This window comes from Podarcis liolepis (assembly GCF_965112155.1).
Source record: "Podarcis liolepis genome assembly, chromosome: 3".
Taxonomy (NCBI): Eukaryota; Metazoa; Chordata; class Lepidosauria; order Squamata; family Lacertidae; genus Podarcis; species Podarcis liolepis.
The window spans coordinates 11,572,849-11,589,442 of record NC_139557.1 but is presented as its reverse complement, the minus strand read 5'-3'; the positions used below and the strand labels follow the sequence as shown (position 1 = coordinate 11,589,442).

Below are 16,594 nucleotides of genomic sequence, written 5' to 3'. Positions count from 1 at the left end.
TGTCATGACCTTCAAAGTCTAAAACATCAGTATTTTTTTAATAATATCCATTCCCTTAGCCAGCATAAGCAGCATGCCTCATAATATAATCTTAAATCTGGCAGGGAGAATCCACCTCTATCTTTAGAATCTATCAACAATTTATATTTTATTCTTGGATTTTACCCCTGCCAGATAAATCTAATAATATCTTTTTGCCACTTTCTGAAGTCTCCTGCATTTTTGATCAAGGGTAGTGATTGCAATAAAAATAACATTTTTGGCAGTACATTCATTTTGATTACCAATATTCTTCCCAATCATGATAACTTTTTTAAGTCTCTGGAATAGGATTTGCTAATCTAGAAATGATAATACCCTATGTACTTTCTTTTTGCCTCCTCTGGGTATCTACATTGCATCTAACTCCTCATAGACTAGGGTGAAGGTAGTTACTTAATGAACCAAGTGGCCACTCAGTAGGCTGTCCTGGATTGTGATCTGGATTGGCTTCTTTGCTCCTCCAATAATCAACTATGCAATGGATATTAGCCTTTGTTTTGGATCTTAGTCATTGTCTTTCAGTATTAGGGGCAGAATTGCAGGTCTCTGTCTGATACATTTATCCAGAATGTGCTTCAAACAGCTGTAGAATCTGTTTGGTCAGATAAGAGCTTCAGTTCACTTTTGTTTCTTCCAACTGTTTCAATTACGTATCTGAATCCCTATCCAACATCAACCTTGGTACAGGGAGCCTTTCCTTCCCCACATTAAGAACATTTTAAAATTAAGCAGCAGCCATGATTTGCACATGGATCCAACAGAAATGATGTATTGAATTTGTTCTTAACAATGCATACTAACATTTCTGTTCCACTTTTCTCCTCCAGCGGGGATGCTTGACAGAGCTTACGGGATGTAATAAACAACAAAAGTAAATAATAAATATATATTAAATAAATAATAAATTGAATAAATAAATAAATGTCAATGATCAAATCTTTAAAATAACCAAGTAAATACCAAGCAAACCTCCAGACTAAAAACAGCATTAAAAAAACCCTGCATGAAGCCATAATCAGTGGATAGCAATCGAATCAAAGGCTTGATGAGAAAAAAAAAACTTTGGCCATAAGCAGAATTTAAATAAAGAAGGAGATGGCAGAAACTCTTGGGATAGGAAGTTCCACGTAAGAGGGCTTCTGTAGAAAATGCCCCATCCCACCATTAGACAACGAGGACAGCTGACAAAGTTGGTGGTGCTGAAAGCAATTGCAAATTCTAGCAGAGCTAACAGCATATACCCCCTTTTTCCAGCTCCCAGCATATACAGTTAGGACTCCCCAAACCTGGTCTGAAGTCAGTCTGAAATGGGTCAATATAATCGCTTTCATCCTGGAATTTTTGGATCTGGGCCACCGCCGTATTGAAGAAATATGCCCAGCGCTTTCTCTTGCTTCCTGCTTTCTCTGCCTTTGAGATATGAGTGTCTTACTGCAACTTCTTTGGATAATATATGTATTTTTTCCTTAGGCTGTGGACGATTCTGAACAAGAAAACAATAAAAAGGTGATCCTTGGGATATTTTATAGCTTTCCAACTTTTTATTTCTCTGCATCTAACAAAGCTGCTTTGTAGAATGCATTCTTTAACTTCCTGCATTATTTAACTGTTCTCTTTATTTAGCTATTCCTCAGGAATAGTTTCTGATTTTGATGGTGGCTCTTTCCTTGTAGTGCATAGCAAATTCAGTTCTCTGGTAGGATAGTTGAATGCTAGATTGCCTGCATGTCTCCTCTATCTTAGCTTAATGCAGATGTTTACATAGCTCATTGGAGAGCGATAAACCACTCTTTGCTTCTTTCTCATCTCTTCATATCCTCCTCTGGCTTTCTCTTCCTTTTTATTTTGGGGGGAGTTGTGGGGGGGGGTTGCATGTTAAACTTTCTTCTAGAAATGCTTCGCTTGAACCTCTTTCCCCCATTCCTCTTCTCCCCATTTCCCTACTATCAAGGTTCTTCTGATTCCTAGGCCTACCAAGTATTCAGCTTGCCCCATCTTTTATGGGGTTTTCTGCTGTTTACGTAGCAGAGTTTGGTCTTGCAAAACTTTGAGGTCCTAAAGCAGCCTGCTATTATGCCATAACCATCAGTTTAGTTCAGTAAGAAAAGCCGTGGCGCAGCTTTTGCTCCTGTGTACCCCTGATTTTATTTCAAATGGGGACACATACATTTGATGTCTGGTTTTCAGGCAGCAGAAATATTAGATTCGAAAGCTTTCTTTGCATATTTTGCTTACTTGGAAGAATATGGGCTTCTGAACGGACTTCAATGGACTTATATCTGTTCTGTCTATATTAGCCCGCAGAAACAGCAACACACATTTTGTAGTCCTTTTCCTAACGTTGGGTACAAATTCTCCATGCAGTTCATTTAACGGTTCTTGACCACTGAGAAGATATTCAGTGGCAAACTGCAATCTGCTCTGAAAATTACTCCAATATATTGGAAGATGATGGTGTAATGGACATTACTGGGAATGGACTGGATCTCTGTGTTGGTGGGGTGGATGAGAAAGCGTTTGCTGTTTGTTCTAACCTTAAAAACAGCCTGTATCTTAGGAGCTTATGATATGAAAATAGCTGCTGAATCTAAGTGGCCACTTGTAATTAGTATTGTTTGGTAACAGGCAGCTTATGTAACAGTTCTGTGGTAACTGGGGTTGGTGGGGAGGGGGGGCACGTCCCCCAAGATTTCTGCAGTTCCCGGATTGCAAAGCGAACCGGTCTCTACTCAAACTCAAGCTGTTGATAGAGGCTTCAGTTTTCAACTGTAAATCAATAGTCAGTGAAATTGGTTTTTTATTTAAATTATTTTTTAAAAAACCCATTTATGAATCATATAAATAATACTTATAAGTATTGATTTGTGAGTGGTTTGCAAGAAATAAAACACAGAATTCCAAAGTTATTGCTTCCAGGTGCAGAAGGCCTGTTCCACTCAGAAGCATAGCTGTCCACGTTTCCCTTTTTTCAAGGCAAATTTCCTTATTCCAAATAGGATTCCTCATAGGAAAAGGGAAAAGTTGACAGCTATGTTCAGAAGGATGTTCTTCACCTCACCCTATAACATTGCATGGGAAAAGTTAAAACTAAACTGCAGGGTTTCATTCTGTGCAAGCTCTTGAACAAGTAAGAACACAAACTCTTCTGTAAAAACCTATCTGTTAGAGGTAGGCTGGAGGCTGTCTTCCTTCTGTCCATGGTTCTTGAAGGTTGTGTAATGTTTTGAAAAAGAGCTACTGGGTGTTTTAGGGGTGAGAGCTTCCTCAGATATGTAAGCAATCCCTTTTCCTCTGTACTTCTACTCCCTTGACCCCCATCAGGAATGCTATCACAGAAATGTAAAAAAGAAAGAAAGATGACCCTATTCTTTCATGGTTGGAGGAGAAACAATCCCATGTTTTTCCATGCCATCATACGGAAGGGTCACACCTTTCATGCAGTACTTAAGTATAAGTGGCCGAGATGGTATGTGTGATGTTGTTGGGGCCAGTAATGGTGTTGTCCGGGTGTATGTGGCAGCAAAGTTGGCATCTGGGTTTATTGCAGGCTCTGGTGCCAGTGTCCGTGTTAAGTCTGGTTGTAGTATTATTGTGGGTTAGGAGTTGTTTAAGATTGGGTGGCTGTCTGTAGGCAATGAAGGTCTTCCTCCCAGAGCTTGAGAAAGAGAACTGTCATTCTGTCAGAGAACACCATTACTGGCCCCAACAACATCACACATACCATCTCGGGACTATTTAATTGCTCATCATCTAACATTGTGTATGCCATCAAATGCCAACAGTGTCCTTCAGCTCTCTATATTGGACAAACAGGCCAAACCTTACGCCAAAGAATAAACGGACATAAATCTGACATCAAGAATCACAAAACAGAGAAACCAGTAGGAGAACACTTCAATCTCCCAGGACATTCTATACAAGATCTCAAAGTAGCTGTTTTACTACAAAGGAATTTCAGAAATAGTCTGGAAAGAGAAGCTGCTGAATTGCAACTCATTACCAAACTTAAAACCATGGAGAGACCTGGTCTGAACAGAGATACTGGATTCTTATCTCATTATACATGACTAAGCCATTTCTCACCTTCTCACCCCTTGCCTTTTCCTGTAAGACCTATTACAGTCGTTAAGAGTCGTCAGCAGGCTCATCTCAGCTATCTGCCAATCTCCCATTCCCACCACCCTTCTGAGTAATACCCCTCCCCACCTTCTCACTATATAGAAGGATCTGGCAACTTCTGTTTCAGTGTATCTGAAGAAGTGTGCATGCACACGAAAGCTCATACCAAGAACTTAGTTGGTCTTTAAGGTGCTACTGGAAGGAATTTTTTAATTTTGCTGCATTGGAGTTTTTCTTTATTATTGCCTGTAGTTCTTGTTCTGCTCAAGACGTTTCACCATTTTTTCACCATCTGTCTTAGACGTAATGGCAGGCCAATTCCATCCCACCCTCTTAGCAGCCCCCAAGGATGTGTGGAAAAAATAGAATAGAATATTCTAAAAATATTCTATTATAGAATATTCTAAAAATAGAATCACAGAATTGTAGAGCTGGAAGGGAATCATCTAGTTCAGCCCTCTGCAATGCAGGAATATGCAGCTGTCCTGCATGGGGATCAAACCTACAACCTTAGCATTATCAGCGCCATGCTCTAACCAGCTGAGCTATCCAGCAGTCGGAGTTCCCCAACTGCCTTGTTTTTGCTGGCAAACGCAACTTTAAATAGTGCTGACCCTTCCCAGATTTCAGGATGGCACGATGCCAGGATACAGCTCTATCCCTAACTCCCTCCACATTCAAGCAGCTAAGAAATGGAGTCCATACACAGCCATAAAAACCACAAGCAACAGCCCTTTTGTTGACATCAGGGGAGGAGAATGAGGGTGTCTGCCAATGTCAAGGTGGCCATTTTGACACATGCAACTGTGGCATCGTCTTTGTAGGTGGGTATTAAATGCAGTGAAGAGCCCCACACAGAACAGAGATTGTCGTCATCACTCATATGACCGTTATTCCAAGTCAAGAATTTGAGATGCATGGCCTTGGTGCCATAAGAGCTGGTTCAATATAATCCACCCAAAGTGGATGTCCCACCAACCTGGATCTTAAGAAAACACACACACATAATCTGACTATATCCTGATCCTGCTTTCAGTCTCTCCTGTCCCTAAGTTTTGTGAGGTTTTTCCTTCATTGGGGTATTATTCCTTTCTGTCCTATTAGAGATCAGCTGTTAGCCTTACGTATATAAGATTTCAAAAGACTGCTCTGTATTCTCATCCCCTGTTACCCCTTGCCCCCTTTTATTCCCTTTCCCCATTTGTTTATCTTTCTTCACTTCCTTCTTCCAAGAGCTACCTAAAATTTAGATCATAAGCACTATGGAGCCAAGATAGGAACTTCTCCTCTGAAGTTGCTCTATAAAACACTGATGGTATAACATGAAAATTAGTAACATTGGTCATACAAGGTCACGTAATCACAGGAGGATTTGGGGTTTGTTTGTTTTTTTACTCTTGACTTTCTTGCCTGTGACTTTCTTCACTGTATTTAAGCATTATGCCCATGCGCTGATGCTAGAGAAGGGCTTTTCTATGCTGTTTTCCATTTGCGCTCGCTTTTAGAAATTCTGTCCAAATCCTGCCTGAACTTCTTCCCGCATGGACAAAGAAAGAAATGCTGTTTGTTCTAAATATGCTTCCAGGGTGTCATAACTGCAGAAGATGAGCAAGCGTGGATGGCTTCTTACAAATATGTAGGTGCCACAACGAATATACACCCGTACTTATCAACGTTGATCAACTACGCTCAGCCTGTTAAGTTTCAAGGTTTCCATGTAGCAGAAGGTAACTATTTTATATATATATGTATGGCTCTTAAAATCACATTTTCCTTTCATTTTATTTCTTCCGTTGTCCACATGGAGGCACCAGATTACGAGAAGTATGATACAGCCCTATGAATTAAAATGCTTGCATATCGCAGATATATTGATGTACCTTTGTCTGCTTGTTCCTGTCCATTAAAATATGGTTGGCATAAGTGCCTGGGTTTTGCTTGTAATACCTACTATTTCTAAATTTCATGCCTTTTTTGGCTTTGAACCTGTCAATTGCTTAGAAAAGAAGCCTTGATTAGAGAATAGCTGATGATCATGATCCAGATACTATTAATGTGCCATTCTGTTTCTTTAGACATAGATGTTTATGACGAACAGCATCTTGTAATAAATAAATAAAAAGACCATGCAGAGTCAAAGGTCCAAAAGAAAAACTTTTACTAAAAGGCAAAGGCTTGTTACAAAATCTTCAGGGGAAAAACTTCAGACATATGAGGTACAAACGAAAGTAAGAGAGAGGTAGAGAGCAGTTTGCTGAGTGCAGGAATTTATTTCTCCTGGCTCAGCGTGACCTTGAAATAGTCAAAACAATATTTGCAACAGAAATGAATCTTCTAGAATTTTCCAGCACTTTCCAGTTTCTGCCCTCAAAGACTTTAACCTTAACAGTTTGTACCCTGCCTTTTCCTTTATTCAGGTGCTCTTGTTCACTATTAAAATTCTAGTGGGCATCGATTGTGTACTAATCCTACCACTCTCAGAACTTTACAGAAGGTTTTTTTCTGTTTTCTTTTTAGAACGCAACATTCACTACAATATGTCCTCTTTTAATGAGTCTGTTGGTCTGGGTTATTTGAAAACACATGCGATTGAGTTTGTGAAGTATCCTTGCACTGAGAGAGCTATAATGGGAATGTTTTGTCATTACCTCTGTGGAGGCTGCTTTGTGCCTAAGCAATGCACAGTCCTTTAATAAAATACAGCAAGATGATTGTCTGTGGGAAATGCCTTGTATGTTAGTACATAAAAAAAAAAATGCAAACCCAAAACAAAGATGTGAGCAAATGGTCGTTAAGTCTATACATTGCTTGGTTATTCCATTTTCCTTAACAAACCAACACAGCTATAATAAACGGCAGATGAGTCGGATTTACCCGAAGGGAGGAAGAGTGGATTCTAGCAATTACATGCCTCAAATTTTCTGGAACGCTGGATGCCAGATGGTCTCGCTCAACTATCAGACCCCAGGTAGGCAGACGGGGCCACTTAATCTTAAATTTTTTTAAAAAAGGAAAAAAACAGCTTGGGCAGTAACTCTCCAGCAGATGTTGTAGTCTTTGCTCCTGGCATTATTGGGGGATTCAGTCGCATGGATAAATATGAGAATGTGTGTCAAATCAGGCAGGCAATAAGATCAAGAGCAATCAATCAAACAACGAAAAAGTAAGCAAGTCTCTACATGTCCTTTTATATTGCAGGATTAATCTGTGTGGTGGTAGGGGCTCAAAGCTGTAGCCTATATAGTACAGGGGTACCTTGGTTCTCAGACGTAATCCATTCCAGAAGTCCGTGCCAAAACCAAAGTGTTCCAAAACCAAGGCGCGCTTTCCCATAGAAAGTAATGCAAAATGGATCAATCCATTCCAGATTTTAAAAACAACCCCTAAAACAGCAATTTAACATGGATTTTACTATCTAACAAGACCATTGATCCATAAAATGAAAGCAATAGACAATATACTGCAGTCACACAATCAATCAATCAATCAATCAGTAGCTGAACTTAAAAAAAGCCTAAAACCCTAAAAAAAAGCTCAACAACTTCAGTCTTTAAAAAAAAGGTGGCCCTTTGGTTGTCCCTCACAGCCCTGGACACCACTGGAGTCCATCAACTTCATCTGCCATTCTCCTCTCGTAGGAACTTTACATAGTCGCATACATAAATGGTCTTTTCTGCTCCATTGGGATTTCGGCACCCGGAATATGCTTACCATCTCAATGGTCCAGTGTGGTGGCTTGTAAGGTTATCTCTGGAGAGCTATCAATTTCTACCACTGCATGATTTAGGAGGCTTCTAGGCCACGACTGTAGAGATACATAGCTTCTGAGTGGCTACAAGTACCCAGCACAGGACTTTGGCATAATCACTGCTGGGTGCTTCTATCCACTACACAGAGAAACATCTAAATGGAGGTTGGAGGAGGAGAGGAGAAGGAGGACCACCACTCAGGCAGACTTTGCATCTAACAATAGCAGAATCAAATGAAATGTCCTCCTCTAAAAAAGAAGAATCCAGGAAATTGAAGCTGTTCAATGGCTGCACTTCATTGCTCCCATGTCAACTGTCATGACATGATGCAGTTTGGAAAATTACGCTATGAATGTATTTTACATTGCTAAAGCATTGTAAGCATTGTAAGCCACCGCACATCTTTCCGCAGGGCCTGGAAGACAGAGCTGTTCCTCCAGGCCTTTGGTCAGGGCACAGCCTGACTCCCTCCTTTGGCAATCTTCACAGAACTTTGGCCCAATGGTTGCCATCAATTTGATTTGAATTACTTTTATAATGAAATGATTTTAGAATGTTGTACTATTTTATTGTTGTTAGCCGCCCTGAGCCCGGCTTCGGCTGGGGAGGGCGGGATATAAATAAAATTTATTATTATTATTAAGTGTTCCTGTATTTCAGAATTTAGTATTTTCACTGAACACATAAGGCGTTTTAGTTTAACTGGCTATCAAGGACAAATTATTTCCCTCAGATTAAGAAGGCTGTTCAAGCTTGGTATTGTTCAGGAACAAGGTGCTAAACTATTTTTGTCTCTTGACAGATTTAGCAATGCAGTTGAATCAGGGGAAATTTGAATATAATGGGTCGTGCGGGTGAGTAACGATTTAAACTATTAGCATTATGTGGAGCTATGTTACTTTTAATTATGTGCTACAAATGAAAAACAGGATGTAGAGATGAGGTTCTCTGTTCTTTTTTTATGAAAGGGAGCTGAAAGATCTGGACCTTTTCAGACTTGGGAGAAAGAGGCTAAGGAACCTTAGAATAATGCTCTATAAATAACAGGAGGAGGATCAGAGCAGTACAGAAGGGAGATTTAGGCTGCAATCTTATATACCTGGGAATAAGTATCACACTGAACTCAATGGGGCTTCTCGGTAGACATGTATAAGATTGCACTGTTACTCGTGCTAAAGATTATCCTCAATGATGAAAGAGCAATTCATTGTCTAGCAGATTTAGGCTGGAATTTTAAAATATAATTGAAGTAGAATCCTTAGGGTACTTTTCCTAGAGCCGCCACAAAATCAAAATATCTAATAAAGATTTAAAACAGAGTGGAACAGGTTTGTATTTCTCTGTTTTTCTTTAATACTATGTATTATATTCTTGGAATGCATTGAGTTACAACCATTTTTTTAAAAAAGCTTTAAAAAGAATAAATAGGAGCTATAACAAAAACAAACAAACAAACAGAGCCATGTAAATATATGAATATTTCAGTAACAGCCACGTTTATGATTCAACTCATTTCTGTTGAATTGCTTAAGATCAATAGAATGTTGCACTGCAACGATCTAAAAAACTGTGTGCATTAAGGTTATATAAATATAACCCTTTTTGCATTTATTAATTGATATTTTATTGGGGGAAATCAAATATAAAGCAGTAAAGTGATACAAAAAGAAGGGGAAAAAACAAAACACAGAACTGTGTAAAGGAAAAAAGAATTATATGAATATATACAAAAAATACCCTAACCCATACCCTAACCCTTTTATAAATTTGATATTATTATCCTAATACTAGTCTACTACATTTTGTATAAATTTATTCAAAATATTGTTGTATTTATCCAAGCAGAGTCTATAGCTGTAAGCAGTCTGTTTGTAGGTTGCAAGTCTTATCATATTACCAATCCACTGATTAAAGGAGATCATATTTTTACTCTCCCAGTTTATCAATATCAGCCTCTTGGCTACCATTCCATTTTTTGTTCCACAGTTGTTAATTTCCATATAGTATGTATTTGGTTAAGAGGAATATTCTCTGCCAATAACTTTAGTTTATATAGACATAACCTGATCACCACAGCCTTGTTAAGTGATATAAAGTCAATTACAGCATCATACACATTGGATTGCCTTAGAAATAAGATGAGCCACTTCTCAAAAACTAAAACTAAAAAATCAGGAAATTACTTAGCTCGTTTCATAGGCGATCTAAATTCAAACCGCCATACTCATAACACTACTGGTGTCTGTGTTGCATTGCATAGGAGGTGAAAAAAAATCAGCGTCTCCAAGAACAGCCGGGGCGGCACAAATACTCCTACCTACACTGAGGCAAGAGTGTAGGTTCTTATCTGAACCAGAGAAGAATTTGAAAGCTCATCATGTTGAGCTTCCTTTTGGAGACAAGCATTTTGAGCTCCCAATTTTTAGAATCACTGATTGCAGGCCATCTGTAGGTTAAGGTGGGACTGAACAGGCTACAGAGGACTTGCCAATGTTTGCAATAAATATATTTTTCTCTTTTAATCTTTCCTATGTGTACATACGAATAAGTCCCGACTCCTAATTCTGTCAAAAAAGAACAGATTGCAGACAAGTTACTAATAGTTCACTTCTCTTTTGCTTATGCATGCATGCACACTCTCACACATTTAATGATCAAAGCCTATTGTAGACATGATCAGTTGATGTTGAATTATCTTGCCTTTGGAGTTGTTTGAATGGGGGGGAGGGTGGCGGGGTGTGTGTGTTGCATGTTAGGAGAAAGAGAGAAAAGGCTGACATGAATCCTAAGAAAAGGACTGTGAGTACTACTATCTTCCTTTCTTAAAAAAAGTATATTTATATTAAGCAGTCATTGTTCAGGGCTTAACTGGCAAATATAATAAATATTTCCAAGGATGCATCCCTTTGCTGACAGGGGCTGTTGTTGTTCTTTAGTCGTTTAGTCGTGTCCGACTCTTCGTGACCCCATGGACCAGAGCACGCCAGGCACTCCTGTCTTCCACTGCCTCCCGCAGTTTGGTCAAACTCATGCTGGTAGCTTCAAGAACACTGTCCAACCATCTCGTCCTCTGTCGTCCCCTTCTTCTTGTGTCCTCCCATCTTTCCCAACATCAGGGTCTTTTCCAGGGAGTCTTCTCTTCTCATGAGGTGGCCAAAGTATTGGAGCCTCAGCTTCAGGATCTGTCCTTCCAGTGAGCACTCAGGGCTGATTTCCTTCAGAATGGATAGGTTTGATCTTCTTGCAGTCCATGGGACTCTCAAGAGTCTGCCTTGCCGTGGCAAAGAGGACTGAATAACTCAGAGAAACTATGAGCTATGCCGTGCAGGGCCACCCAAGACAGACAGGTCGTAGTGGAGAGTTTTGACCAAACGTGATCCACCTGGAGCAGGAACCGGCAAGCCACTCCAGTATCCCTGCCAAGAGAACTCCATGGACAAAGACAACAGGCATATAAAAAAACCAGAGGCTACCATCAGTCAAACAGGGAGGAAGGCCATTTCTCCCTACTCCCTCTTTCCTCCTGCAGTCATGCACCTCTCAAGTTGTTCTGGTGGTCCCCCAACTGTTTGAAGCAGATCTGCAGAAAGCTGCAGGGGGAGGGGGGAATCAGAGAAAAATGTCTCCCTGTTCCAGGATTAGAAGCATCCACTGAACCATGGCGCCTTCTGTCAATGGATGAACACCGTAAGAGTCAACCCACAATATTTGCATGCAATTCCAGAAGTTACCAAAAAGTTGCATCAGTTTTGAGCCGCCACCGTCTTACAAATACAGTCATACCTCGGGTTACAGACGCTTCGGGTTGCGTGATTTCGGGTTGCGCACCGCGCCAAACCCAGAAGTACCGGAACGGGTTGTTTCTGGGTTTTGGCATATGTGCAGAAGTGCCAAATCGCAACCTGTGCATGCGTAGATGCAGCGCTTGTGGGTTGTGGACGCTGTGGGTTGCAAATGTGCTTCCCACACAGATCACGTTTGCAACCTGAGTGTCCACTGTAAACTCAATCGCAATAGGCTCTTTGGTGCAATATAAATTCCACTGTGGTACATAGCTGCGTCATTCATCAATCAATCTTGCACACTCTATTTAAAAGCAAGTCTCATTGGCAGAAGACTTTGTACATTTGTGAGGTTTGGGGTTTTTTGCAAATAGGGCACTTCCATGGATGACAGTAAGAAATCCTCTGGGATTTTTGCTCCTAGCCAGACCTTGCCAGATTCAATTTCGTGTCCTTTATGCAAGTTAATCTAATCAGCTGAAACTTGCTGAAAATGTGAACGCTTGGGATTTGTGGAACATAGTATTAAACAAATCTTATCTTCTTATTTTTTTGTACTTCATCATTTGCAATACCCTTTTTCTCTTGGTGTGTATCAGAAAAGATTTCTTTAAAACTGTCATTAACCTTTTGGAAAGTACAATTCCCGTCCTGGTCAAACTGGGGATAAAATGTTCATAGACTCTGTATGCATATCCATAAAACTTACTTTAAAAGCTTATTACTAATTAGAAACAACAGTTATAATAATAAGATATAAAAGCAATATGAAGTTTCACCTATAAAAACATGCCTTCTTCTTCTTCTTTTTTTTTTGAAGGTATCTTCTTAAACCAGATTTTATGCGGCGCCCAGATCGAACCTTTGACCCTTTCTCTGAAACGCCTGTCGATGGTGTGATTGCAGCGACTTGTTCAGTGCAGGTAGGAGGTGCATTTGCAATGGATCAGCCAAAGGCCTGGTTAAAAAGGAACGTTTTTGCCTGGTGCCTAAAGGTGTATAATGAAGGCGCCAAGCGAACTTTCCCACGAAAGAGGGCCTCGGAAGATGATCTCAGGGTCCGGGTAGGTTCATATGGAAAGAGGCAGACCTTTAGGTATTGCGCTCCTGAGCTGTTTAAGAGTCAAGAGACCTCCAGAATGGAATGCAATTAGACGTGGGAGGCAAAATTGGCCAAAACCGGGCAGTGATGCTTTGGGTGAGAGAGTGGGCTTCCATTCATGTAAGCTGTCATGTACTGATTCCACCTAATTATCTCCTCCCCTTGCATCCTATTGCGCCACATCCCATGACATTCTGGGGGGGGTCCTTGGACGCAGTTTTATAGGGGGTGTCAGGGATTATGTTCTGGAGGACAGCTCTTGTGATTCTCTGATTCCAACCTAATATAACATTAACGTTGAACCTCAGCAGATCAAATGTATTCTGCAACTGTGAACATAGCATTACCACTGGATGGTGACAAGCTGACGGATCTCATTAAATAGTGCCTTTTCAGAATTCTAAGAAGAAAAACTGTTCGGGGCTTTGTTTGTTACGACTAGGGTATGGGATTAATAATCATCTTAATTGCGGTCCAAAAACCCATAACATAGATTCAGGATAAAATGCAGATTCATACAGACAACCGCCCGGGAGAGGGAGACCAAGATGATATTAGTTTAGTCATAAGTATGATGATCTTTGATACGTATGACTATCAAAAGAAACTTTGCCATGGCCACTGTGATATCATTAGACTTGTCGTCCAGAAGATATTTAGTATAGTAGGCTTCAGATTTACCCAACCAATTTGCCAGTAAGGGGTTTAATCAATAGATCCCTAGCTTGCTCATATTGTCTGCAATGCAGTAGGATATGCCTCATATAATCGATGTCCTGAGAGCATACACAGAGCCTATTCTGATAAGGGATGCTTCTCAGTTTGCCATTTAGCACTTCTGATGGAAATACATTTAATCTGGCTGTGGTAAAGAGACACTGATAAATTGGTACAGACAGATTTCTAAGATATGCAGGTATCTGGAAATTGTACCCATAATGAATTCCTACTGCTATCGGGCCACAGATAATATGAGATTGAGATCGGAGATCGCTATATGGTATGTCCCAGAGCCTTTGCCTCAGAGATTCAAGGGCGGTATCATAGCCCAGATGGTACAAGAGAGAAGGTGGAATACCAACTGATGTGGCTTTTCAGATGTGGGATTATTCTTACATGTTCATCAGATGTTAGTGTAGATCCTGGAGCGCTTGAGCGAAACTTCATTCAGATGCCACAAAGAGCATTTACAATGAGGCACAAATGACAGTAATTGGGTCTCATAATTAAAAAGCTGTTATACGTGGTCAGCTCTCCAAGCTGCCTTTGCAAACTGATTTACTAGTGAGAACAATTAATCTAATAATTCCCTGGTATGCATGTTTAATCAGAAGCAAGCCCAGGGAGGGTTACTCCCTAGAGTGTCAAAAATTGCAGTCTTCATTTTCCACTCTTCTTATTTGCTGCTTTCAAAGTCATAAATGCAACCTTATAGCAATAACTACTGAACATAACACGGGTGGGGCTGTGGTCTAAACCACTGAGCTGCTTGGGCTTGCCGATCGGAAGTCAGCGGTTCAAATCCCCACAGTGGGGTGAGCCCCCGTTGCTTTGCCCCAGCTTCTGCCAACCTAGCAGTTCAAAATCACACCAGTGCAAGTAGATAAATAGGTACCACTGTGGCAGGAAGGTAAATGGTGTTTCCATGCGCTCTGGTTTCTGTCACGGTGTCCCATTGCGCCAGAAGTGGTTTAGTCATGCTGGCCACATGACCCGGAAAGCTGTCTGTGGACAAACACCAGCTCCCTCGACCTGAAAGCAAGATGAACGCCGCAACCCCATAGTCACCTTTGACTGGACTTAACTGTCCAGGGGTCCTTTATCTTTTTTACCTCCCTTACATGCACTTGTGCATACACACAAAGAATATAAGAATCCCCCAAAGAAGCATGTTAGAATGTTGATTACTTCAATAATGTATCATAAATCCCATAGTATGTAAAATTAAAAAAAGGTAAAGGACCCCTGACAGTTAAGTTCAGTTGTGAATGATGCTGGGGTAGCAGCGCTCATCTCGCTTTACTGGCCAAGGGAGCTGATGTTTGTCCACAGGCAGTTTTTCCAGTTCATGTGGCCAGCATGAATAAGCCACTTCTGGCGAAAGCAGCGCAGTGCACGGAAACGCCCTTTACCTTCCTGCTGGAGCAGTACCTGTTCATCTACTTGCACGTTGACATGCTTTCGAACTGCTAGGTTGGCAAGAGCTAGGACCGAGCAATGGGAGCTCACCCCGTCGCAGGGATTCGAACCGCTGACCTTCCAATTGTCAAGCCCAAGGCTCAGTGTTTTACACCACAGCACCACCCACGTCCCCATAAACAGGCTGTTAAAATTAGTCTGTATAGCCAGCTTACCTTCAATTAGCTCAGTATATCCATTGATTTCATAACTGTTAAATGTTCGGAAAAAGTCAGAAGCCCAAGGCAGTATAAGTTCCTCAACTAAGTTTAGTCAACATTTGTCAGTGACAACAGCTCACTCATAGGAACACAAGAACCAAACTGACTGGACAACACAATAATAATCCCAAGCATGAACTGACCGTTGGCAGTTGGCAGTTGAAAGTGCATTACTTGCCATTAGAACGTTCGTCTACCAACACTTCTACGATTGGTTAGAATGTGCCTTGTAACATAACATGTGTTAAACCCAATACATAACAATAACTGAATGAATCACAGGTAGCTGGGGTGCCAACTTGAATAAAAATTTTTTTTTGGGGGGGGGGTCTCTAGGAGTTGGTTCCTATGGCAGGTAGTGTGCATATATGTCGATATATATCTGTATGTATGACTCAGACTAAATATCCCCTGCCCAGTGAGTTGCAGTAGTTATAGTTTTATAGTTTTCATCTGACTGAAGTGCTGTGAATCTCTATAGTTTCAGGGGGGGGGGGGTTCCCATCTCTGTAATGTATTTTTAAAAATTGTTTTTATCAAAGATTTTTGGGTTACATAAGTACATACATCATCTCTTTTTTCATTAAAAGTCAAAGGCACTGTTCAAACACATGCACTTTTACTCTGAAGTAACTGTCTCAGTGTTTGGCAGGCCATAATGCCAAAATATATACGTACAGGACTGCCACCTCAGTTAAAGTTCTTGGAGATTTCCTTTCAACTTCCAGTCTTTGAACTACCTGCAAAGAGAATACTTTAAACAATTTTCCAGTTATATTTTAGAAACCGACCTGAATTTATGTGGTTTTGTTTTATGCTCTTTTTATTACCTGTTGTATCATTTTTAATCTTTTGTACATCACTTCAGCATTTTTAAAAGAATAAGCAGTCTATAATTTTATTGAACGATATAAAATGGGTTTGAATGTTAGAAGAAACAAACCTCTATGCTTTCATTTCAAGGTAATATCTGGCCAGTTTTTGTCAGACAAAAAAATTGGGACGTACGTAGAAGTGGATATGTACGGCCTGCCCACCGATACAATACGTAAAGAATTTCGAACACGGATGGTGATGAACAATGGTTTGAATCCAGTTTACAATGAAGAGTCATTTGTATTCCGAAAGGTATGATGTGTTTCCAAAGTACGCTTGTTCTTTGCTTCAAAATGACCACTTTCCTAAACAAGGCTTTTCCCCCAAGAGAATAAAGTCTTGCTAATGCACTCCCTTTGTTTAGAAGGCTGCACGGTCATGCATTTTTATTTATTTTTTTTTGTCATGGGTTAAGGCTGATTTAATCTCAGGGTGTTCTTTTTTTTAAGAGAGAACCTCTTCTAGCTATCTCGTGATTTTTATTTTTCTGTTTGGCTTTTCCCTCTTCTTGCTTCCTCCTCCTCC

At 40.4% G+C, this 16,594-nt stretch overlaps 1 protein-coding gene and 1 long non-coding RNA gene across 23 annotated transcripts in view; one reads left to right on the top strand and one right to left on the bottom strand.

Annotated features, from left to right (window-relative positions):
* Window positions 1–16,594, top strand: part of PLCB4 (phospholipase C beta 4) — a 213,959-nt gene that overhangs the window by 169,969 nt on the left and 27,396 nt on the right. For 19 of the 22 annotated variants that reach the window (XM_083495903.1, XM_083495901.1, XM_083495905.1 and 16 more), the window contains 7 exons: window positions 1,513–1,548; window positions 5,747–5,888; window positions 6,679–6,763; window positions 7,005–7,129; window positions 8,713–8,764; window positions 12,513–12,615; window positions 16,157–16,321. In XM_083495903.1, the coding sequence (XP_083352029.1) occupies window positions 1,513–1,548; window positions 5,747–5,888; window positions 6,679–6,763; window positions 7,005–7,129; window positions 8,713–8,764; window positions 12,513–12,615; window positions 16,157–16,321 (708 nt within the window). The remainder of the gene's footprint in view (window positions 1–1,512; window positions 1,549–5,746; window positions 5,889–6,678; window positions 6,764–7,004; window positions 7,130–8,712; window positions 8,765–12,512; window positions 12,616–16,156; window positions 16,322–16,594) is intronic. The other 3 variants (XM_083495902.1, XM_083495898.1, XM_083495899.1) reach the window with 1 other exon arrangement.
* LOC310703550 lies at window positions 945–15,563 on the bottom strand. Its single transcript, XR_014524245.1, has 3 exons — window positions 15,149–15,563; window positions 7,036–7,152; window positions 945–1,525 (listed from the first exon to the last, which is right to left on the bottom strand). It is a non-coding gene; the product is annotated as an uncharacterized lncRNA (long non-coding RNA).